The 24,548-nt window shown below is 39.9% G+C and overlaps 1 protein-coding gene across 1 annotated transcript; it reads left to right on the top strand.

The window, feature by feature from the left end:
* Positions 1-1,134: 1,134 nt before the first annotated feature.
* On the top strand, positions 1,135-24,507 carry LOC143892914 (derlin-2.2). Its single transcript, XM_077397831.1, has 6 exons — positions 1,135-1,407; positions 2,153-2,252; positions 11,504-11,718; positions 11,890-11,973; positions 16,826-16,879; positions 24,052-24,507. Exons 1-6 carry the CDS (start codon positions 1,309-1,311, stop codon positions 24,229-24,231), a joined length of 732 nt encoding a protein of 243 aa, XP_077253946.1. The 5' UTR covers positions 1,135-1,308; the 3' UTR covers positions 24,232-24,507.
* The last annotated feature ends 41 nt before the right edge of the window (positions 24,508-24,548 follow it).

The raw sequence follows: 24,548 nt of genomic DNA on the forward strand, positions 1-24,548 counted from the left end.
AAATGACTGTCAGGGGTTGGTTATGACCCGCAGGTCATCCTAAGTATTTGTATCGATCTTAACCCTCACTGATAGACCATGATAGACCTTTTTAAGCTTGCGTCAAATCTTTAGGATTTTAGGTACTATCCTCTATAGATATTTTTTTCATTGGAGAATATTGGTTGGGCATATTGGTAAAGGGGGTCGGGCATGGTTGAAAAAATGTTAAAACATGGTTGAATATGTGGGTTTCGATTTCTTGGGGTCACATGATGAGCTGATAAAGGGATTGTTTACTTGACAAAGAAGATTTAATTCTTAAATTTGAAGGGTTTTCTAAGGGTTGTTGCTGGGTCTAAGTTGAGTTTGGTTTTCTAAGGGTTGTTGCTGGGTCAAGTTGAGTTTGGTGCAGGGAGTATAGGAAGTAAATGGATAAGGGTGAAAAAGAAGATCGACTTTGTAGGAGGTTGGGAATCAAAGAATTAGGGGATATAGTGGAGGGTTTAAGCCAAATTGGGGCAGTAGTGTCCTTGAATGTGGGGTGAAGCATGTTTCCCCATAATCAATTAGGCCAAAATGAAATATATTGGAGCTGAGACCAAAGTGACAATACTTTGGGTTTTGATGCATCTAAAATTTTCATGAGTAGTGTTGAAAGTCACCCACAATAACTAAGAATGGCTCCTGCTTGGTAAACTCCCTGCAAAATCCAAACAAAAGACTAGGGTCGATGCTCTCTATTGACCACGCACACCACCATTCTATGAGGTAACTATCTGCAACCCCACTATGTAGGAAATCACTTTTACAGTCAAATGGTCAAAAGGCAAATTTTTTGGGCATCAGCATAAGGGGTATGTATCATGTATGTACGATCAAGACCGTTGATCTCGTAGAACACATGAGGCAAGTCACGTGGCCGTGGTCCCACTCCGAATGGATATCCCATGCACAAGATAAAGTATTAAAAATATCAACGATTTAGATTTTCTTGGATAAAGTGCCTAGATCATCCTACTAGGATGTTATCAACATCATCCAGCGGATCTTATGGTGGCCGTTCGAATCAGCGGATCTGATTGCGAGGCCAAAGTGGGACCCACTAAGTGCCTTTTATGAAGGAGCATAACAGTGACTCTCCTTTTTAGAATATTTTGCTTTAAAAAACTAAAACGAATTTCTTCAGATTCCATGTTTAATTAGGGCACGAATTTCTTCTCTTGGATCTCACAGAGAAAATTAGTATCAGTGCTGCGGTTAGGATTACGGTTAGGGTTAGGGTTAGGGTTTGTTGCTGAATCAAAAGCCTTTGATTGGGAATCTGAGATGGCGCAAGCTGTTGAGGAATGGTACAAACAGATGCCCGTAATTACGCGTTCGTATCTCACGGCTGCTATCGTCACCACCATTGGATGCTCGCTTGAGGTTAGGGTTAGGGTTACGGTTTTTTTTTCCTTTTCGAATAATCTTATTGCGTTTTTCTAGAGTTTGATTTAATTTCTGTTTATGACATAGATTGTAGGTTTTGGTCTTCTCTTTTTGTTTCTAGTTTGTGATGAATTCTGGATTTTATTTCCCCTCTATGCCCTGTTTGGATTGCAAGAAAAACACTTCTGTTGGGGATTTTTTTTTTTAACGATTTAGTGGGACATGATATGATTATGGCTAATTTGGATGGATATTATCATAAATTGTTAGTCCCTCTGATAAAATTTGAATAGTGTTGGTTTCAATTATTTTTTCCTTTGTAGAAAAAGTAGGAAATCTTAGAAATATTTTTCCTTTCTAAACTTTTCCACAAAATTCTTGCCATCCTAACAGGGCCCTACCGTATTTTATGGATTCGTGATCTTGCTATTTTCTTTGTTTCTCCTATAGAGCTTTCGTAATTTACTAGATTTTTTTTTAAAATTTTCCATTGTAGTATTTATTTATGCTAAGACGTTCTTTTTTTTTTATTCAAATCATTTAACATTCATGATTTTACTCAATTTATGTTATGGATTTTATTTTAGCATATTATTTTTTATCCATTGTCTGTAAATTGCGGAATGCAGGAGTTTTATTTTTTCTGACGTCTGCATTTTTTTCTTCTTTTCTTAATACTATTTGTGAATTAGTAGACATAATTGACTGGGATTTATGGGTCTCTTTGTATGGACTATTGCAGATAATTACCCCGTATCATTTGTACCTGAACTCGACCCGTGTTGTTCGGCACTATGAGTTCTGGCGCCTCATCACAAATTTCTTGTTTTTCAGGAAAATGGGTAATTTTGAATCTTGGATATGTAGTGTTTTTGCATTGATTTAGTTGTTGTGCTATAGAAATGGTTTACGTAGGAGGGTGTCTTTTTTCTCTTCTTTTCTTTTTTGAATCTTAATTCAGCATGGTTGTAGTTCTGTTTTTGGTTGTTAGCTCACATGTTACCCGAGTGAGGTTCTTTTGGTATGGTTTACGATTCTATAATTGTTCAAAGTGCATATTTTTACATTTAATCTTGGTTTGTGATGCTAATTGTCCATGAGTTGGAAAAAAGGAAAAGTACTTTCTTTGTTTTCTGGTTTGATAATCTGCTGCATAGTATTTCTTGTTGGCAGAAACAATAGCGGTAAAGAAACATATACTCAGGTAAAAGTGGACCAAAATTTGAGGCGGGCTCTGACAAGTTATGGGAGAAAATCCTCACAAAATAATTAGATAAACTGATTATATAGTTGGCACTGTAGTTGATAACGCAATGCCATATTGCCATGTGCCTTTGTTTACTAGGTCCAAGCAGCCACCTGGAACAAGGGGCTTTAACTGCCACCCATAGATGTATGAAAAATCTTTTCCCTTTCTCTCTGGTTCTGCCCTAGGAAGCATGGGTACTCTCCCGGGGCTCCCGTACCCATACCCGACATGTATGGGGTGCGGGTACGTTCGGGTACGCCCCGGGTACGTTATGGGTACGTACCCCTATTTTTTTTTTTGTAAAAGAACCCGACACGTCCTGCTTCTCTTATTGATGCAGATCGTAGGCCCAATAAGAGGCATATTTGGCCATTAAAACTTTTAGGATCTTTATTGCCATGTCATTTAGTTTGTAGGAATATTATTTCCATGTTTTTAGTTTTAGGGCTTTTATTTTCTGTGGAATTTTACTTTCTTTGCCTATATATAGGCCACATGTATTAGGGTTTTTAGATTTGGATGATGAATGAATGAATTAAGAACATAGATTCTCCCTTTATCTCTTATTCGTCTTCTTCTCTTATTCTTCTTCTCCTATTTCTTTCCTCTAATTTCTTGTCTTCTCTCTTCTTTCCTAGTGGATTCTAGGGTTCGTCTCTCCTTCCCTCCTTCTATTCTTCTTCTCTTCCCCTATTTATTTTACTTCTCCTTCCTTGGGCCACATCACTTATCTGGTGTGAATCTTTTCTGCTTCTTCTCCCTCCTCTCCTGTACTTAGTATTTACATGTAAACCATTTAAGTAAATGTATGGACATTTACTTAAATGGTTTACATGTAAATAACGGAATACCCCCATTTGGATCTAATAGTTTCAAGACCCAAATCTAAAAGGAAAAAAATTCAACTCTCCTGTTCTAGTACAAAATTCGAAGAAAAATGATCGAGTCAAAATTTTAACTTTCTTAACTTCCATACAGTAGGGTATTTTTCAAATTTTAAAAATTCATAAAATCTATCATGTTCAAACATTATTAAATCCCAAAAGTCCGGTATAAAAAATCTCATAATTTGGTCTCTAAAAATTATTCATCTTGTCAAGCACTGGTAACACACTGGCGACAAACTTTTTTTCTAATGAATGATGTATTGATGCCTCATGTTATGAAATATGGAACTTAATCACTTAGAAATGAAGAGTAATATTAGAATTTTCCATTTTGGTGATGTCATTGTTATTTGATTGCTCTCCAATTATTTTTTTAAATTTTTGTAAAAATATAATAAAATATTAAAATATATTATTATATTCGGCTTACCTAAACCTACCTGCACCCCGTTTTTTTTTTGGAAAATCACGTACCCACATACCCGTCATGTCGTGCCCGCACCCCGTACCCGTGCTTCATAGCTTCTGCCTTCCTGTCCGGCTTGTTTCTTTTCTTTTCTTTTTGAATGGCATCTGGCTTGTTTCTATTCCTCTGGACTCCATCCCTGGAAAGCATTTTCTACGAAAATTTCCCCACCTATAGTTCACTGATCTACAGAGATGACTTGCCTACTCTACCACATTTTGCACTCCACCTTTTCACGTTCACCCTGTCGGTATTTCATCTCTTTCTATTCTGTTGTATCACCCATCCGCATTCTGCTTCTTTCTCCTGTTGGGGATTCTTTGTCTCTGTCTTCTTGTTTCTGCTACTGTTCTCCAAATGAGGCCAACAGTTGTTTGAAAATCTTCTTCATGAGAAGTTCATGCACCCACAGTCACTACATTACCACTTTCCTCTCCATTCTTTACCATTCATCTGCCTTTCTTCCTCATTCTCCAAGTTCGGTCTACACTATCGACAGATTCTCCTTCATTTAAAGTTCATGTATCCACAATCGTTGCAACTCCAATCCCCTTCTCACCCGGAGCATGAATGCAAACACCGTTTATCTTCGTTTCATCACCATGCACATCCAAACAGCTTACTCTTCAGTCCATCCATTGTGCTCTCCATGTTCGGCTACACTTCCCACAAAATATTCTTCATCAAAAGTTCACATATCCAAAATCCTGACAACTCCAATCGCTACTTGCCATCCTTGAACTTGTGGAGTGTGTGCGGATACCGATTTATTTATTTCCTTCTTTTGTGGACTATGAGAAGAAGGAAATAAATTGAGAGGGGAAGGGGCGGGGGTGTTCCACAATGGTTTTAAAATGAATGAATATAAGGGGGTTGGGTTCAAAGACAAAGAAAGTGCGATTAGGGATATGGTTGGAGGTAGAAAGGCCGATGTGTTAATGTTGCAGGAAACAAAAATGACTGGTGAATGGTGATTTGTGATTTGATTCACCAAATATGGGACAATGGGAATGGATTTATGGTCCAACAAGATGGAGATCTAGTAAATTAAGGGGGGATCCTAATCATCTAGGATAGCGAAAGCTTTATGTTGGAGGATAGTATTAGTAAGATGGGAAACTATATATTTTGGTCAAGATGGTTTGTAGAGGAAATGGATATTCCGGTGGACTGTTTTGGAAGTTAATGGACCAAATTATCCAAGGCAGAGGAGTGGCCTATGGAATGAGAGGGTAGAAATGGAAAGACGGGGGGTGAGGTCCATTCTGTATAGGAGGGGACTTCAATACCATACGTTGCATTAAAAAGAAGACTCGGAGGAGGAGAGTAACCACTAGCATGAGGAAGTTCAACAAGTTAAATACTTAAATCTGGCAGATCTTCCTTTGGAAGGTTTGAATTACATTTGGACTAACAAGAATAGTGAGCGGATTATGGCAAGATAAGACAAATTTCTTGTTTTGCCGGAATTGTAGGGTAAGTTTACTGATCTAACCCAAAAGGTTCTCCCCAAACAAGTGTCAGATCATGCACTTGTTATCCCCTTTCAAAAGTTTACAAGGTCAGGCCCACATCCTTTTAGGTTCGAGAATATTTATTCGAAAGTGTTGGGATTCCCAGAGAAATTGAAGGAGTGGTGGAAAGAAGTGAAGGTAGATGTGTGGCAAGGATATCGAATGATGAAAAACTGCATATAGTGAAAAAAAAATTAAGGAATGGAAGAAAGAGAATTTCAGATCAGTCGAAGGTAGGATGGAAGAAATTTAAGAGGAGCTTAATGAGGTGGACGCATCATTTGAAGGAAGATTGCAGGAAGAGAATGAAAGTTCAAGGGCTCAAGAATGTGAAAAGATGCTGTTATGGGAAGAAATGAGATGGAGACAAAGATCAAAGGCATTATGGTTGAAGAAAGGAGATCAAAACACTTCATTCTTTCATAAAATGATTTCTGCAACTAGGAGGAATTCCATTCTTTCATAAAACGGAGAATTAGCGGAGGATGCAGTGAGGATAGAAGAAGAAATAATCAGATTCTATAGAAATCTCTATAGTAAGTAGGAAAATTGGAACGTTATAAAAAAAAGTAGGAAAATTGGAAACCAAATCTTGAGGATTAAATGTCAGAAAGATTTTTAAGGTAAATGAGTGAGATGCTAGAAGCAAATTTGATGAGGAGGAAGTGGGGTCAGCTGGTTTCTCAATGGATAAAGATAAAGCCCCAAGCCTAGATGGGTTCTCATTTGCATTTTGCCAAGAGATGTGGGAGATTTTAAGAAATGATATTCTAAAAGCGATGGAGTTTTATGATAGGAGTACTTACAGTTGTATTGTGGGGGATTTTATAGCTCGTTTGCATTTTCATACCTTGTATTGTGGGGGACTCCTGGTCCCTTCCAGTTATAATGCTTAGTATGAATATATATGTGAAGGACAAGCTCAAAGATGTTCCACAAGATGACTGAAGGAAGTTGCATTGAAAATGCTTCAATGAGATTGGGGAATACAGCATTGCGAGAAACCAGAAAGGGCGACTGGTTTTGCACCAAATGCGGCTACCATAATTTCAGATGGCGGAGGAGCTGTTGATGTTGCAAGTATGGGCAGAGAAAAGACTCATCAAGGCGGCCCTTATCGTCAGATCATATCCCCACACCGTCATCAGGTGAGTGGATTGAGGACGTTTGGCCTGACTCTAGAAACATATCATCCGGGTTGGAGGAAGGAATTCCCAACCTTAACCATCTCAGGGAAGGAGGTGGAAGCTCGCAAACTTCTTTTAAAATCCTGCCTGGTTGGTGGGATAAAATGGAAAAATTGGGGCCTTGATGATATATGGAATTGGGCTAGAAATATATGGAAAATTCCATCCCTAGCTAAACGGGGCATTCTCGGTCCTGATAAGATCCTATTTATGTTTGAAAGTGAAGATATGGCTTTAAGGATCTTGAAGCTGGAAGAAAAGGCACATGGTACCTTCCGCCACTCTCTACTAGCGTGGAGCCTGGAACACAGTCAAGGGGAAAGGGCAGTCTGGGTCAACTTCATCGGGATTCCCCTTCATGCATGGGCAACCTCAACAGTGGAGGCTTTGGGTAACCTGCTTGGGAAGGTCCTGGAAGTCAGAATGGAAGGAAGCCTTGGTCAAGGTATGACCTTTGCGTCGGTGCATATCCTCACCCCTGATTGGCACCTAACCCAACCTTTTGTCCATATCCGAATACACAATATCTGTTTCAAGATAGGAGTAGAATTCCAGGCACCTCAAAAGCACATTTATAAGCCTAAGGAATCTCCGGCCATGGTCTCCTCTTCCTTGGTAGATCCCCCCTTTGACGCCTCTCCTGAGAACTCTTAACCGGCCGTCGGCCGTTCCGAGTGATCTTGGAATCTGCCCAACGGGTTAGTGGAAGCGAACCCTGGTCCACAAATCAACCATTGACGGGGATCTCGACCGGAACAGTGTTGGTGGACCCTCCGTAATCCATCTGGCCCGTTCTGATGTGTCAGACCCTTACAATTTGCACGAGCAATTTTCAAATTCGAAATTCGAAATTCCCCAGTCTATTCGGAATGGATCCTCCAAAGTCACTCCATGAGAAAATGGTTGTTTTCCGGGTGACACTGACCCTTCACTATCAAAATTCTCCCAGAAAGTCACTTATAGGACGGAAGTGTGTACTATCCCTAAGGAACCTGCTCCACATACTGTAGATGTTTCTGGGAAGCAGGGTCATTATGGCAGAAGAAATTTTAGGCGCCGAACCTCGACTCTGAGTTGTGTAAATTCAGTTGCAGACACAAATGGGGTATTATTGGGCATAATTCGGCCCCAATTACAACTTATGGAGCTTTTGAGATGTGCAAACTCTTGGAACAAATTTTTGGCCAGCAAGCATGGAAGAAAATTTTGATTTCTCATTCTTTTAAGGCCTAGGGTACTGCGAGTTTTTTAAGACATGGCGCTTTCAGGACGGGAATTATATGGAATTAGTAGTATCTAGACTCTACATGGGGAAGTGTTTCTCTTGGATGAACCTAAGTATTTTTCCACAGCGACAGCTGGTATCATCACCACCTACATTAATTGGGAGGCGTCGGTTTCCTCAAAAATCAGACCCTCTCCTATACCTTAGCTAGGAAGAAAACTAAGGTAGTATCTTTTGTTTCTACACATCATGCATAAATTGTGGGGCCCATTTATTGGCAGTTATGGGCTGCAGAGTTTACAATATAGTCTCTTGCGCTTCAAAGGAAAAGCAGAGGATCTCTCATCAGAAAGGACAGAAAATGGAGCCAAATTTGTCTTCCACCTTGGAAATTCGCACTTTCAAAAGGAGGATGGAGATTATAGATTGCTCTTTATGGATTGAGAATCTTCGTTTGGTCAAACTCTGGAGGTATAATGAAACCAAAGCCTCTCATGAATCACCCACTGTGAGAGAGATTGTCAAACGCATTCTCAAAAGACAATGGTACCAATTCAAGGACGATTATATGCAAAACATTGAGGAGCTCCTTCCACTAACAGGCACTTGCAATGTCAAGGAAATTTGTTTGCCGGTTTACAAACTCCCCTTCTTCAAGACCCGTTTGGAGGATGAGATAAGGGACCGGCGATTCAGTTGGGAGGCGGATCGTCTTATGTGCATTAGAAGGCTAGAAGAACTTATTGCAGTTAAATCGAATCCGATGGAGGAAGTTCCCACACCTAAGTTTGCCATTGTTTTCTTTTCCAAGGAAAAGGAATTGGAAAATTCGGTGGAGTTTCTACTGAGGAAACTTAGGGAGTGTATATAGGATAGGGAGTGTTTTGAGTCAATATAGGTATAGTTAGGTTTTGGTGAATTGGCCCATTTTGAAGCTTGGATGTTTTGAGAAAGTAAGGAGGAGAAAAGTTTCTTATGAAGGGGATTCTCAGGTGTTATGGATGCAAAGTATGGAAGATTTTGGGTCAGACTTTGCAGGCTTTTTATAGAATTTTGGAGAACATTGTACCCCTGGAAGTATCTAAGTAAGGGTTCAAGGAAGGGTTTTCAAGATCTTCGTTGAAGATCGCAAAGATTTTGGCTATCTCAACAGGGTTTACAAGATCTTCGTTGAAGATCGCAAAGATTTTGGCTGTCTCAACAGGGTTTCTCTATGAAGATCTTCTGAGTAGATTGCAGAAATTACATCTTTATTCTTTTGTGTATGGGGATTTAGAGTGGACAGTAATGGGGAAATGAATTGGATCTTTCTGTTAGGGACCGGGAGTTATCTCCTAAGTCCTCATACGTTGTAATTTCATGAGGGACTCCTGGTCCCTCTCTTATGTAATTCTCGTATGATCTATCAATATACTTTGTCATCTTTCAGAAAAAAATATGAATATATAGAGGAGTACTTATTCCATATTCCAGTTTTAATTTAACACTCATATGTCATAATGTTCATCCCAAAGGAGGAGATCAAGGGCTATATAGACCAATAAGCCTAGTGGGGAGCTTGTATATTATCTTTGCCAAAATTCTAGCCGAAAGGATGAGGAAGTTATTAAATAGATCATATATTGGATAGAATTGGATTAAGAGAGAAATGTTGTGGGTTAATAAAGGCTCTCCTTGTTGATGAATCCACTATTTTCTATCATAAATGGCTCTCCTTGTTTTTTTTTTCTTGCTCTAGGGGCTTGCATCTCTCTCTCTCTCTCTCTCTCTCTCTCTCTCTCTCTCTCTCTCTCTCTCTCTCTCTCTCCATTGTAGTAGGAGAGGCTCTTAGTAGGGTCATATCCAAGGCTGATTGTGTGTTGTTGTATTTCCCCTCCTGTATTCTTGTATTCTCTTGAGGCCCTTCTCGGTCCTCTTTTCCTTTAATATATTGCTATTTCAAAAAAAAAAAATCCAAGGCTGAAGAGAGGGGGCTGATAGAAGGGGTGAAGGTAATGAGTGTAGGGCCCTAAAAATTATAGGTGACATATTATATTTACGAAGGCTTCCATGGAGCAGATTAGAGCCCTAAAAATCATCTTGTTATGGGTAGAAGCAATATCATGTCTTAAAGTTAACATGTGGAAGAACGTGCTAACAAGATGTAACATGGGGAGGTAAAATAGAGGAATTGGTGGAAGCCTGAGGGTGCAAAGTAGGAATGCTCCCAATGTTATATTTGGTGTTACCTATTGGTTTTAATGTCACATCCGGTGTGTTATGTACCCCTATCGTTGAAGGAATGGAGAAAAAACTTCCGGGGTAGAAAAATAATTACTTATCAATTGGGTGGCACATACCATTTATCAAAGTAACATCATCTAATATCTCAATCTATGACATGCCTAAAGCCCTTCTAGTCAAGTTGCTTTGGAGGTTTGCAGGGAGATGGAGGCTCTTTGGAGGAGGATAATTGCTGAAAAACATGCGTAGGGTTCAGGTGATTGGGTTTAGGGTAGGAAATGGGTATAGTGAGGTTTCTGGTAGATGTTTGCATAGAAATGTCCAGCCTTTCCAAGCCCTCTTTAGTGAAACGCAAGGATGCTAAAATGTTTTATTATTATAAAAGATGGGGTGTGGGGGTAGTGTTTGGTTGGGTTTCTAAAATGTTTTACTATTATAAAAGGGGGAGGAGGGTAGTGTTTGGCTGGGTTTTATATACGAACCTCACAGCCTGAATTTATTAAAATCACTATGTATTCTTGAGGACTTTTTGTGTCACTGGTTTGCATAGATAAAAGAATTTGTGCTCCGGATACAAGAGTGAGATTATGGTGAAATCTTTCTTCGGGGCTCTAGTACCCAAAGAAAGAGCCCTTACCTATGGAGGGAGATTTGATTTGCACTAGCCCCTGCTAATGTGCAAGCTTTTAGTTAGATGGCGGTTTAGATGAAAACTAAGATGTTGGATAGGATAAAAGAATAAGAAACTGCATTTGGCAAATCGAGATTTTTTTTTTCTTGCACAGTCTAGTAGGCCAAACACATTCAATGGAAGTAGAGTTGCGGGCGCTTCTACCAGGAATAAGACTGTTTAAGTTAGAATAAGAGGGAAAGCTTCGTGGAAAGTGATTCATTAAACGCTATCTCGTTGATGAAAGAGAAGATGAATCCATGGAGATTTGACTAATTTGTTGACGAGATAAAAGTGTCGTTGTGAGAGTTTATGATGGGGTTCAGGAATATACCTAGAAGCATGAATGAGCTGGCTGATAAATTAGCAAAATCATGGTTTTACCAGGAATCTTTGTACTTTGGGCAGCAGCTACGCATTGATGCAGCTTTATTGGTTTTTTTTTTCTGTTTCTTTAATAAAATTAAGATGGAATCAGTGTTGCATTAGTGTATTTATTCTTGCACATGAGTGCATATTTTCTGCAGCATTTTTCATGTATGTCGGTTAATTTTACTGTAGGATGTTGTACTTTGAACTTTGAACTGAAATTTCTCTTTTTAGGTGGAATTCGAAGTTATTTCACACACTATAGTTCTCTTAACAAAGATTATTATTTGCTGGTCTTGGCAGACTTGGACTTCCTATTCCACATGTTTTTCCTTGCCCGATACTGCAAGCTACTTGAAGAGAACTCGTTCAGGGGCCGGACAGCAGATTTCTTCTACATGCTCTTATTTGGTGCCACTGTTTTAACTGGGATCGTTCTTGTTGGTGGCATGATACCCTACGTGTCTGAATCTTTTGCAAAAATTTTCTTCCTTAGCAATTCTTTAACCTTCATGATGGTCAGTTACTACAGACTTCTCTTGTTGGCATGCACTAACTCTATACAATTGTTATAATCTTCTTCTTTGTTGGCTAATGGCTCAGATGAAAATATGTGATGCATCATGGGCATGTTTGTTCATCTCGATTTAATCCTTTCTTGTCTCATATTTCACCTTTCTTCTATGCAGGTTTATGTCTGGAGTAAGCAGAATCCTTTTATTCATATGAGTTTCTTGGGTCTCTTTACTTTCACGGCAGCGTATCTGCCATGGGTGAGTGAGCTTCTACCGATTATAGCTATTCTTAGGCACTGTTCGTTTGAGATTATGACCACCGATTGTGGGCCCCCAACCTATTATTGGAGTCAAAATTACATTAATTTTAAGTCAAATAATTGGCTGGGGGCATACAATCGGTTGTCACAATCTCAAACGAACAGGCCATTAGTAAGTACATCATCTTTTAATACATCTCACCGAAAGAGCCGTCGTCATACCATCTTGTCATGCCTGTACTGACATTGGGCTTTCTCTTACTATTTCACTTTACTTCTTTACTATTCTTTCGCCTTTCCTTTATTTTAATTCCGAAGGAATCATCTGAGAATGCACCGAGTTATCAACTGCAAGTAGTAACTAATTGTAATAGATTAACAGCATTTAATGGCAAGTGACAGCCACCAGAACTAGAACATAGCTACATCCCAGTTCACATCCAACCCTATATGCTTTGTAAAATCTTTTTTGATGTGTATGTACTAAAATTTACACCAGGTTGTGAGACCTCTCTTTCTGTAATCTAAAACAGGATAAAATAAATAAATAAATTTTCTTTCTGAGGCCTAAGTACATAAAGGGAAGAACATTTCAAAAGCTGTAGTGGTGTGGAGTTTATTTGTAGGTTCCAGTGGGTCTTGGCTTTGTCCTGGCTTGGTCTCCAATTCTCCATGCCCTTGATTTCTCATCGTACTGTCTACATTGAACTTGGTGGGTTGCACTTGCATTTTGTTAGTGGATATGGTTCCTCAATAACCTTTGACCATTTAATCTAGCCCTTATACCAAGGGTACATTGAACTTGCTTTGGATGCATGTGCATAACTGCATATCTTTGTCCATATTCAATAAGTAATGGCCGAGAGGAAATCTCAAAAACCTTTAGCTGTTATATTTGTTTTCATTTCCAGTTGTGGAAACATTTCTTAAAGTCCTTCAGAGTCCACCTGAAAAGGCCAACCCAGCCATAGTTAGCGTCAGATACTTCACCACAAACTGCATGAATTCTGTATACCCCTTCAGAAGCTTTTTCCAGTTCTGAGGTGTCAGAGTGCAAACAGTTGGCACCATTGAGCCATTGATCTCCCATGATGCACTGAAGCAACATGCCATTCTGCCATTGTCGTTTATCCCTTGTCCTTTCAACCAATCATTTTCTTCTCCTGTAATGTCCGCTGTACAATGGAGAATATCTTGAACAGTCTTAAAGATCAGAAATTCATAACCAGTGGGTCCATTTGACTACTTTTGGACCATTAATCCGATGGAGGAAGGGTTACTTGACTTCTGAGAGCGGAAGGCACCAAACAGGAAGCTGACAAGCAGTATCTTCTGCTGCCATCCACTACAATGTGACACACACAGGGCAAATCCCAAGAGGCAATAAATTCTGATTCCTTGAACTAAGCAGCAAAACATAATAATTTTTGGAGAACCAATTGATTATGAATGCACCTGGAAAAAGGACTTGTTTGGAACGCTTGAAATGTCTGCGAGTCAACTTTCAACATCCTGAATGTCCAGCAGATTAGCTTCTTTAAGCTACTTCTGCTGCTGATTGAATTTCTCCATCGTTCTACCCCTATGCTGTGAATCCCAAGATTTTTTTTTTGAATGGTTAATATTGATATAAACAAGATGCCGAGGAGGTCAGTACAGGAGATAGAAGAAGAAAAATATTACAATCACAAAGAAAGCAAATCAAGGTGGCGAGAAGTCATACTGCTCCAGACTCTCCCTGAAGATCTGATCTCTGGCTAGCCTATCCGCTCCACCACTCGCAGACCTCTTTACATGATAGGCTTTAATAGTAGCTCCTCCAACCCTATCTTGAATTTCATCGAAGAGTGCCGCAAACCTCCATGGTGTTGAATGAATACCATTGATCCATCTTATCACTTTCAATGTGTCTCCTTCTATTTCCACCTTTTCCAAATCCACACATTCCTTGGAAGCTTAAGACCATGGTGAAAGGCCCACACCTCTGCCTCATTTGCATCTGTGATCCCAATAGGACTTGAGTAGGCCCATATGACATTGCCTTGATCGTCTCTTAAAACTCCTCCACTTCCAGATGGACCCGGTTTTCCCATACTGGATCCTTCGTGAGTTTCTACATCCCTTGAGGGGGTGGTTCCCATGCGTAGATCACTTTGGGCCCATCCCTAACCCCTTCGCATACTATTTTCCATCCATACCACAAATCATAAGTAGACACAAATGCAAAGCTTGGGGAGGTTCTTACCCAAGAGATTGTGAGGGCAATCCCATTTCAAAAAAGATTGTGAGGCAATCATGGCTTTCATGTTTCAGTCCATTGGTCCACAACCAATCTTCATCCAGGGAAATCCAAATTCCCTTCAAGGACAAAAAAGAGAAAAATGCTGGCCCTCTAGGATGTCGTCTACCATTTCAGCAGTGAGTGATAACACCAACATGACATGTAATGGGCCAGCTTCTTGTATTAGCATTGGTCCCATCCATTGCATTAATGGTAATTAGAGGGCCCATAATGACCCTTCCATTGAGGACCAAAGGAGTGGTTAATTAAAACACCTTATACCACTGCACATTGTTTGTTAACAGGGTCTCTTGTCCTGACCCTGTCTGCGACCAACGAAATGCTTCCATCCCCAGGCGACCGCAGAATCAGTTCTGTTGAAACAGAACTATTCCAGCATGGGTTTGGGAGGGCGACCGCCGTGGGTCGGTCGACCGAGATAGGTTTTTTGAGCCGAATTTTTGAGCGAACAGGTTGACCTCGCCGGACGACCGACATGGGGTCGGTCGATCGCGGCAGTAAGAAATTTGAAAATATAAAAGGGCGCCTGATAGGGGCGGGCGATCGCGACGGTCGGGCAAACTAGCCGTTGAGGCTTGCGCAGGTTGACTTTTTCAACCCTGTTTTTTACAGTTTTACCCCCAAAGGGTTATATTTTCAAATGAGCTATATATATACATCATTAAAAACTATCTAAAGAAAGATCAAATCCCATTTTCCTTGAGCCAAAGCCTTCTATCAAAAGCTAAACCTCTTTGATCTTGCATTTGCACATTTTATCAAGAGGAACTCCATAGGCTATACATTTTATCTTCCTTGGAGTGATTGTGAGCTATCAAAGTTGTAATCCGCCTATCTAAGAGGCAAAAGAGTTTTTCTTTTATTTTCTTCATTGTATTTTAGGGTCTTCTCTTCGGCCCGGTAACAAAGGTGAAGACATTGTGAGGGTCTACTCTTCGGCCGTTAAGAAAGGTGAAGACGTTGTAAGAAGGTGTGTCCCCTCGCCAAGGCTTCGTGTAGAAAGGGTTTGTTCCCTTTGGAGTTGGAGGAGTCGGGTGTGCGGCTTCGAGATTCAGCCTTTGAAGAATCTCATTGTTTAGTGGAGCGCCCCAAGGAGGGAAACTTGGAAGAGTGGAGTAGGTCTTGTGATAGACCAAACCACTACAAATCTTGTGCCTTGTGGATGCTTTCTCTCCTCTTTATCCTTGCACATTGTGGTGATTGGTAATCTCTAACCTAAATTATATTTATGTTTTAAATTGAACAAGGGTTAGTAAATGCATGTTAAAGTAAGATCTAAACTCTAGCTTTCATATTTGTGTTAATTTGAACAAGGGTTAGATTAACTAGTGCTTAATTTTTTAATTGGCAAATTCACCCCCCCTCTTGGGTTGTCACACCTGTATTTCAATATATATATAAAAGGCGGCCCAGTGCACGAGGCTCCCACCATTGCGGGGTCTGGGGAGGGCCAGATGTAAGCAGCCTTACCCCTGCTTTGTAGAGAGGCTGTTTCTGTTACATGAATCAAATGTTTCATTTCATTCGGGTCGGACTCTATTATGGATTTCTGACCACATTCTCCATAGGGCTCTCTTATCTCTTCCTTCTCCGAGCTTTGAATGTGGGGGCTGTTCTTATTTTACCCGATGGATTCGAATTAGCTTCCCCCGATCGTATTTCTCCCGAGATGAAAGAAAAGATAGGCAATCTGTCTTTTCAGAGTTATCGCCCCACTAAAAAAAATATTCTAGTTTTCCATTTACTGATCCCATCTTTCAAGGAATCGATCCCCCTTTGACTGTACAAGAATATGTGGAGCTCAGCATGTCTGGAAGCACGGGAGAACGTTCTTTTGCTGATATTATCACCAGTATTCGATACGCCTTTCGGCCTGATCTTAGGCCCTGACTCACCCTCCGTGGACGAACCTTGCGGAGGAACCCTTAGGTTTTCGGGGCATTGGATTCTCACCAATGTTTGCGTTACTCAAGCCGACATTCTCGCTTCCGCTTCGTCCACACCTGCTCGCGCGGGAGCTTCCATCTAAGCGGAACGCTCCCCTACCGATGCATTTTTACATCCCACAGCTTCGGCAGATCGTTTGGAAGTTGTGATTGTGTCAAATTTATCTCAGATTGTGAGAATAATTGCATGCATGTACCTGTTTAAACTTAATCTTATGCTTTACTATAAATATTATGATCCTAATATTTTCCTGAAGAAGAATTTGGAAATATGGTCAAACACCAATTCTCATGCATTATTGTAGTTCAACTCTGTTTGTTGCACCTCATTTCAAAGAAAAAGGATTTTTTGAACTGATTTATGGAAAGGTCTACACTTTCTACTTTTTTTTTTTTTTCTCCCCTCAGAATTCATATTGTGGCATCCACTATGGGACGTGTGTGTGTGTGTGTGTGTGTGTGTGTGTGTGTGTGTGAGTGAGTGATATAAATTAGAGCTGAATTATATTTTTCTTCGACATTTTTACTGACCCTTCCCTGTTGTTGATCACAAGGATTAAGCTTACAAATAAGTCATAGCTTCACTTTTCCTTTGGTTACAGGTTCTCTTGGGATTTTCTGTTCTCGTTGGTACTAGTGCCTGGGTGGATCTGCTGGTATGTCATCTTCACACTTAGTGTGGTAAATCACTGTACTGTGAAAAGAATACCACTTGCATTATGAATGACTATGAAACTAATTGCTTAGCTCTAAGCTTGTTATCATTAATAATTGCTCGGTTATGTATCCCGTTTTAATAAAAAAAATTATTCAATAATTTTAGTGAATTTAAAATATGAGAACTTTTCTTGATGGAATGAGTAAGTGGCACAATATATATATATATATATATGAGAAAAGTTTCTCTAGTCGGCCGACTAGAGAACCTTCTCTAGTCCGCCGACCCAAAACACAGTGGGCCCACAATGTTTGGATGATCCAAAGCATTCATTTGATAGGCCCTGACATAGATAGGGTGTGCCCAAAAAATCAGTTCCATAGGATCATCTTAACCCTTAGATTTGTGGAGCTAAAAATTGGACAAATTAGTGAAGTTTTATACCCATCAATTTTAACCTCCACAAATCATAGGGTTGGGATGATCCTATGGAGCTGAGTTTTTGGGCACACCCTATCCATGTCAGGGCCTATTAAATGAATGCTTCGGATCACACAAAAACTGTGGGCCCGCACTGATTTTTTGGCGTATGGACTAGAAAACTTCTCTAGTCGGCTGACTAGGAAAATCAACCCCATATATATATATATATATATATATATATATATATATATATATATATATATATATATATATATATATATGTTGAAGAGTGTGAGGTCATTTTGGTCATTACATGTATAAGTGAGGGTATTGTAGTCTTTGTACTATGTTGCCCTATTTTGGGCTCTATATATACATCATTACATGGGAGAGCTCCTTAGTGGAGAATCTCACCATCTTCTCCCTCACTCTTCTTCTTCTCCGTCTCTTCCTTTTCCCCATTTCTAACTACATATATATATATATATATATATATATATATATATATATATATATATATATATATATATATGAGGAAACAGTTTCTACACACAAGTGTAGATAAGTTATCTACACACTAGCTTAAAATACAGTGGAGGCCCACATTGTTTGGGTGATCCAAACCATAGTTACCGGGGTGGGAAACGAATTAGAGAAACGAAACAAGAAACGGAAACGTGAAACGCTTGAAAAAAATATTAGGGGAAACGAGAAACAAGAAAACAATAGAAAATCGTACGTGAAACGTCTTAAGAAACATATAAGAAGCATTTCATAAACGATAGAAAAAACACACATGAAACACAATGAAAACACGAAATATGTGGTTTTGTAGATTTTAATTTTGTTAATTTCAAATTTCTATTTGAATTTTTCTTTTTTTTCTTTTTTTTTCACAATATATGCTTATGTTTTCTTTTTTAATATCTATTCCACAATTTTTGATGTGTTTTTTCCAATAATTTTTTATGCTTATTTTTCTCATATGTTTTTATACATTTCTGAAACATTTCTCCAATTTTTTTATCATATTTCTGAAACGTTTCCGAAACGCGTTTCACATGTTTTAGGGGAAACGAGTTTCCCATCCACGAGAAACACGTTTTAGGGGAAACGGGTTTCCCACCCGCCCAAGGAGTTTCCGGCAACTATGATCCAAACCATTCATTTGTTTGGCCATCACATAGATAGGGTGTCCACAAAAAATCAGCTCCATAAGATCATCCTAACCCTTCGAACCGTGGAGGCAAAAAATTGACAGATTTGTGCAGGTTTATAAACGTCCATTTTAACTCCACAAATCGTAGGGTTGGGCTGATGTCCATTTTAACTCCACAATATATATATATATATATATATATATATATATATATATATATATATATATATATATATATATACTAAGCACGTAACTTTCCATTTGTCATTCGTCTTTTCCAGGAAAAAAAATTTGGAAAAGTTTTTCCAATCTGCTAGCCACCTTCTCCGAAGGCTACGTCTCGCCCGTCCTTTGCGATTGTATGTGTTGAGAGATTTGTCTTATTAGCCGTGTTGAAAAACGTCACAGAAATACTATGTCTGGGTGGCTAGCAATAATAACTACCGAAAAGAAGCTACTGATAATAATCATTACGTATTAAAGTTTTGTTGGAAAATTACGGACCATAGGTGCCTGTGTATGACAATTACTAAAAAAACTACCGAGAGGATGTATCGAAATATGACAATTACGAACAAAATACTTTTCCTTATGATTTTTTGGGGATATAATGACTCCCGCGCACCTTCCAAAATATTTACGAACTCCGGGCACCTGAAGAGGAACACCATATTATGGAAACCTCTTTAGATTGGACGGCTAGGATCAGCCTATGGAAATGATTTTACGGGCACTACCTATTGATTTTGTGTTCCATCACATGGACGGTTTGGATCAACCTATGATGGAAACTTCTACAGATTGGACGGCTAGGATCAGCCTTTGGAAATGATTTTACGGGCACCACCTATTGATGTTGTGTTCCATCACATCGACGGTTTGGATCAACCGATGATGTCGCCCGTACGGTTCTTTGCCAGCCCGTGCATCGCACGGGTTTCTTACTAGTATATATATATATATATATATATATATATATATATATATATATGGAATAAGATTGTGCGCTCGACCGCACCAAGCTTAGGTGCGGTCGAGGGCCCAAAACTCATGTGGGTCCACATTGTTAGGATGGCCCAAAGCATTCATTTGCAAGACCCCATCATAGATAGGGTGTGTACAAAAAATCAGCTCCATAGGATTATCCTAACCCCTCCAAAAGTGGAGGGCAAAATGGGCAGATTTGTGGCAACGGTGTCTGTAAATGAATGGGGTCTTGCAAATGAATGCTTTGGGCCATCCAATGGAGCTGATTTTTTGTACACACCCTATCTATGATGGGGCCTTGCAAATGAATGGTTTTTGGTACACACCCTATCCATGATAGGGCCTTTTAAATGAATGCTTTGGATCCCCCCAAAACATGGGCCACATGAGTTTTTGACGATTGAGCTCAATCGCTCAGATAAACTATCTGAGCTCGAGCTCAGAATTGGCCCATATCAAGAATGCCACATTGTTTGGGTGATCCAAAGCATTCATTTGATGGGCCCTCACATAGATAGGGTGTGCCCAAAAAATCAGCTCCATAGGATCATTCTTAACCATTCAAACAGTGGAGTCTCTCTCTCTCTCTCTCTCTCTCTCTCTCTCTCTCTCTCTCTCTCTCTCTCTTATATATATATATATATATATATATATATGAGGAAAGTGTTGGTGCGCTCGAGCGCACCTAAGCTTATATGCGCTCGAGTGCCCAATCACATGGGTTCCACATTTTTTGTGGTGATCCAGACCATTCATTTACAAGGCCTATCATAGATAGGGTGTGTACCAAAAATCAGTTCCTTTGAACCATCCTAACCCCACCAAAAGTGGAGGGCAAAAATGGGCAGATTTGTGGACAAACTGTGATAGTCCATTTTGACCTCCACAAATGGATGGGTTAGGATGATCCTATGAAGCTGATTTTTGATACACACCCCATCTCTGTAAGGGCCTTTCAAATGAATGCTTTGGATCATCCTAACAAAGTGGGCCCACATGAGTTTTGGGCACTCGAGCGCATATAAGCTTGGTGCGCTCGAGCGCACCAACACTCACTCTCTCTCTCTCTCTCTCTCTCTCTATATATATATATATATATATATATATATATATATATATATATGAGGATAGAGTTGTTGCGCTCGAGCACAGAAACAGGGTGGGGCCACATTTTGGGTGGGATCCAAAGCATTCATTTGATGGGCCCTTTCATGAGTAGGGTGTCCACCAAAAATCAGCTCCATTAGATCACCTTAGGGTGTCCATTTTTGGTGATCCAATGTAGCTGATTTTTGGTAGGCCCTCCCATCCATAATGGGGCCTTCCAAATCAATGGTTAGGATCACCCCCCAATGGCCCCACCCCCTGTTTCTGCGCTCGAGCTCGCAGCAACCCTTTTCTGCCATTGGTGGGTGATCCTAACCATTCATTTGGAAGGCCCCATCATGGATGGGGGGCCTACCAAAAATCAGCTCCATTGGATCACCAATGGGTGTCCATTTGTGAGGCCAAAAATGGGCATATCAGTATCTGTCCATTTTTGGCCCCACAAATGGACACCCTAAGGTGATCCATTGGAGCTGATTTTTGGCGGACACCCTACCCATGAAAGGGCCCATCAAATGAATGCTTTGGATCCTACCCAAAATGTGGCCCCACCCTGTTTCTATGCTCGAGTGCAGGAACTCTATTCTCATATATATATATATATATATATATATATATATATATATATATATATATATATATATATATATATAGAGAGAGAGAGAGAGAGAGGGTTGCTGCGCTCGAGCACAGAAACAGGGGGGTGGGGCCATTGGGGGGCTGATCCTAAGCATTCATTTGGAGGGCCCCATCATGGATGTGGGGCCTACCAAAAATCAACTCCATTGGATCACCTTAGGGTGTCCATTTGTGGGGCCAAAAATGGACAGAAACAGTTTGTCCACAAATCTGTCCATTTTTTGCCCCACAAATGGACACCCTAAGGTGATCCAATGGAGCTGATTTTTGGTGGACACCCTACCCATGAAAGGGCCCATTAAAGGATGCTTTGGATCCCACCCTGTTTCTGTGCTCGAGCGCAGCAACTCTATCCTCATATATATATATATATATATATATATATATATATATATATATATATATATATATATATATATATATATATATATGGTGAGCTTAAGCGCCCAATCACATTGGGGCCTACTTTGTTAGGATGATCCAAAGCATTCATTTGAAAGGCCCTTACATAGATGGGGTGTGTACCAAAAATCAGCTCCATATGATCATCCTAACCCATCCATTTGTGGAGGTCAAAATGGACAGACATTATTTGTCCACAAATCTGCCCATTTTTGTCCTCCACAAATGGAGGGGTTAGGATGATCCTATGGAGCTGATTTTTGGTACACACCCTATCTATGATAGGGCCTTGCAAATGAATGGTTTGGATCACCACAGAAAATGTGAGACCCATGTGAATGGGGCGCTTACGCTCACCATAAGTTTGGTTTGGGCTCACCAACACTTTCCTCATATATATATATATATAGGGAAAAAGGTTTCTGATGTATCGCTCACCGTGAGCAGCCCTCTAGATATCCCATTTCCCATAGTTGGTTGACTCATCCAACCCATTGGTTATGTAGGTTATAGGTAGGATTAGGGTTAGGGTTATGGGTTATGGTTATGGTTATGATTAGTCGAGATTTCCAAATGGATGGCTGCAAATTAAACTCCTATAAATCGAATGGTTAGGATTATGGTTAACATCCTATATATATATATATATATAGAGGAAAGTGTCTCTAGTCTCTCCCCTAGATAAGCTTATCTACTCCTCCCTTTAAAAAAACACAGTGGGCCCACGCTGTTTGGATGATCCAAAGCATTCATTTGATAGGTCCTAACATAGATAGGGTGTGCCCAAAAAATCAGCACCAAAGGATCATCCTATAACTTCATTTTGTTGGGCACACCGTGTCCAAAATGGACGCATATAAACATGGACGTTTATATGTGTCTAAAATGGGTACCACAAGGCACCACAAAACGAAGTTCTAGGATGACCCTTTGGTGCTGATTTTTTGGGCACACCCTATCTATGTTAGGACCTATCAAATGAATGCTTTGGATCATCCAAACAGCGTGGGCCCACTGTATTTTTTTAAAGGGAGGAGTAGATAAGCTTATCTAGGGGAGAGACTAGAGACACTTTCCTCATATATATATATATATATGAGGAAAGTGTTGACTTATGATGAGCTTAAGCGCCCAATCACATGGGGGCCTACTTTGTTAGGATGATCCAAAGCATTCATTTGAAAGGCTCTTGCATAGATGGGGTGTGTACCAAAAATCAGCTCCATAGGATCATCCTAACCCATCCATTTGTGGAGGTCAAAATGGACAAACATTGTTTGTCCACAAATCTGCCCATTTTTGTCCTCCACAAATGGAGGGGTTAGGATGATCCTATGGAGCTGATTTTTGGTACACACCCTATCTATGATAAGGCCTTGCAAATGAATGGTTTGGATCAACACAGAAAATGTGGGACCCATGTGATTGGGGAGCTTAAGCGCACCAGGAAAGTGTTGGTGAGCTTAAGCGCTCAATCACCAACACTTTCCTCTCTCTCTCTCTCTCTCTCTCTCTCTATATATATATATATATATATATATATATATATATATATAGAGAGAGAGAGAGAGAGAGAGAGAGAGAGGAAAGTGTTCCTACTAACGTTAGTAGCTAAGCTCAGCTGCTAACGTTAGCTTAAACATGGTCGGGCCCACATTGTTGGGGGGATCCAAAGCATTCATTTGGAAGGCCCTTTCAAGGATAGGGTGTCCACCAAAAATCAGCTCCATTGGATCATCTTAGGGTGTCCATTTGTGGGGTGAAAAAATGGGCAGATTAGTGGACAAACAGTATCTGTCCATTTTGCACCCTCACAAATGGACATCCTATGATGATCCAATGAAGCTGATTTTTGGTACACACCCCATCCATGATGGGGCCTTTCAAATGAATGCTTAGGATCACCCCAACAATGTGGCCCCACCCTTGTTTTAAGCTAACGTTAGCAGCTAGCTTAGCTGCTAACGTTAGAAGAAACACTTTCCTCATATATATATATATATATATATATATATATATATATATATATATATATATATATATATATATAGGAAAAGGATTGTACGCTCGAGTGTACCTAACCTTAGGTACGCTCGAGTGCCAAATCTGCCCATTTTGCCCTCCAGTTTTGGAGGGGTTAGGATGATTCAATGGTGCTGATTTTTGGTACACACCCTATCTATGATGGGGCGCACAATATATATTGTCTAGGAGTTTTATTACCATCCACTTGTTTTGCTCACTTCTGCCAATATTTTATTCAAATTTTTTCATTGGGTCATACAACCCAGCGTGCTCTATAGAGCAATGAAAAATAATCCACATAATGAGAGACGGAAATGACCGAAACAAGTGGGTGACAATACAATTCTCCTTTTAGTTTAGTTTTCTGCAATTGTTATTACCATCTGGCTTGTCAACATTAAAGTTTCTGGGTTTTTTCCGTGGTTCAGGGTATGATAGCTGGTCATGCATATTATTTCCTGGAAGAAGTGTACCCTCGGATGACAGGTCGTCGCCCTTTGAAGACTCCCTCATTTATCAAATCCCTATTTGCAGACGAGGTTGTTGTAGTTGCCCGGACAGCTGATGTGAGATTTGCTCCTCCAGCACAGGAACTACACCAAGATTAATTTTATGGAAAATGAGTTTTATGGGCCGCATCTGCTTTGAGTTCTTATGTAAACAATCGTGGACAGGCCAGAGGCAATTAGATGCTTCTCATCCAAATGGATGCGACCATTGAGGTGAGATGTGATAAGATGTGTTCATTTCATATAGAAAATGGTAATATAAGTTGTTTAATTGTCTGGTATGTATATCTTCCTACAAGAGATTCGTGGGATTTAAATCTGCAAAATATGTTAAGTTTATGTGTATATCAGAGTTACAGAAACTTCCTTTGCTCCCATCAGTGTTCCTTTTCTCAAGTTACAACAGATCTTTCTTT

The sequence above is a fragment of the Tasmannia lanceolata genome, unplaced genomic scaffold (assembly GCF_043159265.1).
Source record: "Tasmannia lanceolata isolate RefF3 unplaced genomic scaffold, GAP_Taslan_0.1 ptg000015l, whole genome shotgun sequence".
NCBI classification, from domain to species: domain Eukaryota; kingdom Viridiplantae; phylum Streptophyta; class Magnoliopsida; order Canellales; family Winteraceae; genus Tasmannia; species Tasmannia lanceolata.

Excerpts from the sequence above, each read along its gene's own strand:
- LOC143892914 (XM_077397831.1), top strand. The coding sequence starts at position 1,309 with ATGGCGCAAGCTGTTGAGGAATGGTACAAACAGATGCCCGTAATTACG. Across the intron at positions 1,408-2,152 it reads CCATTGGATGCTCGCTTGAG|ATAATTACCCCGTATCATTT; the intron begins GTTAGGGTTAGG and ends GGACTATTGCAG. Across the intron at positions 11,974-16,825 it reads CGGCAGCGTATCTGCCATGG|GTTCTCTTGGGATTTTCTGT; the intron begins GTGAGTGAGCTT and ends CTTTGGTTACAG.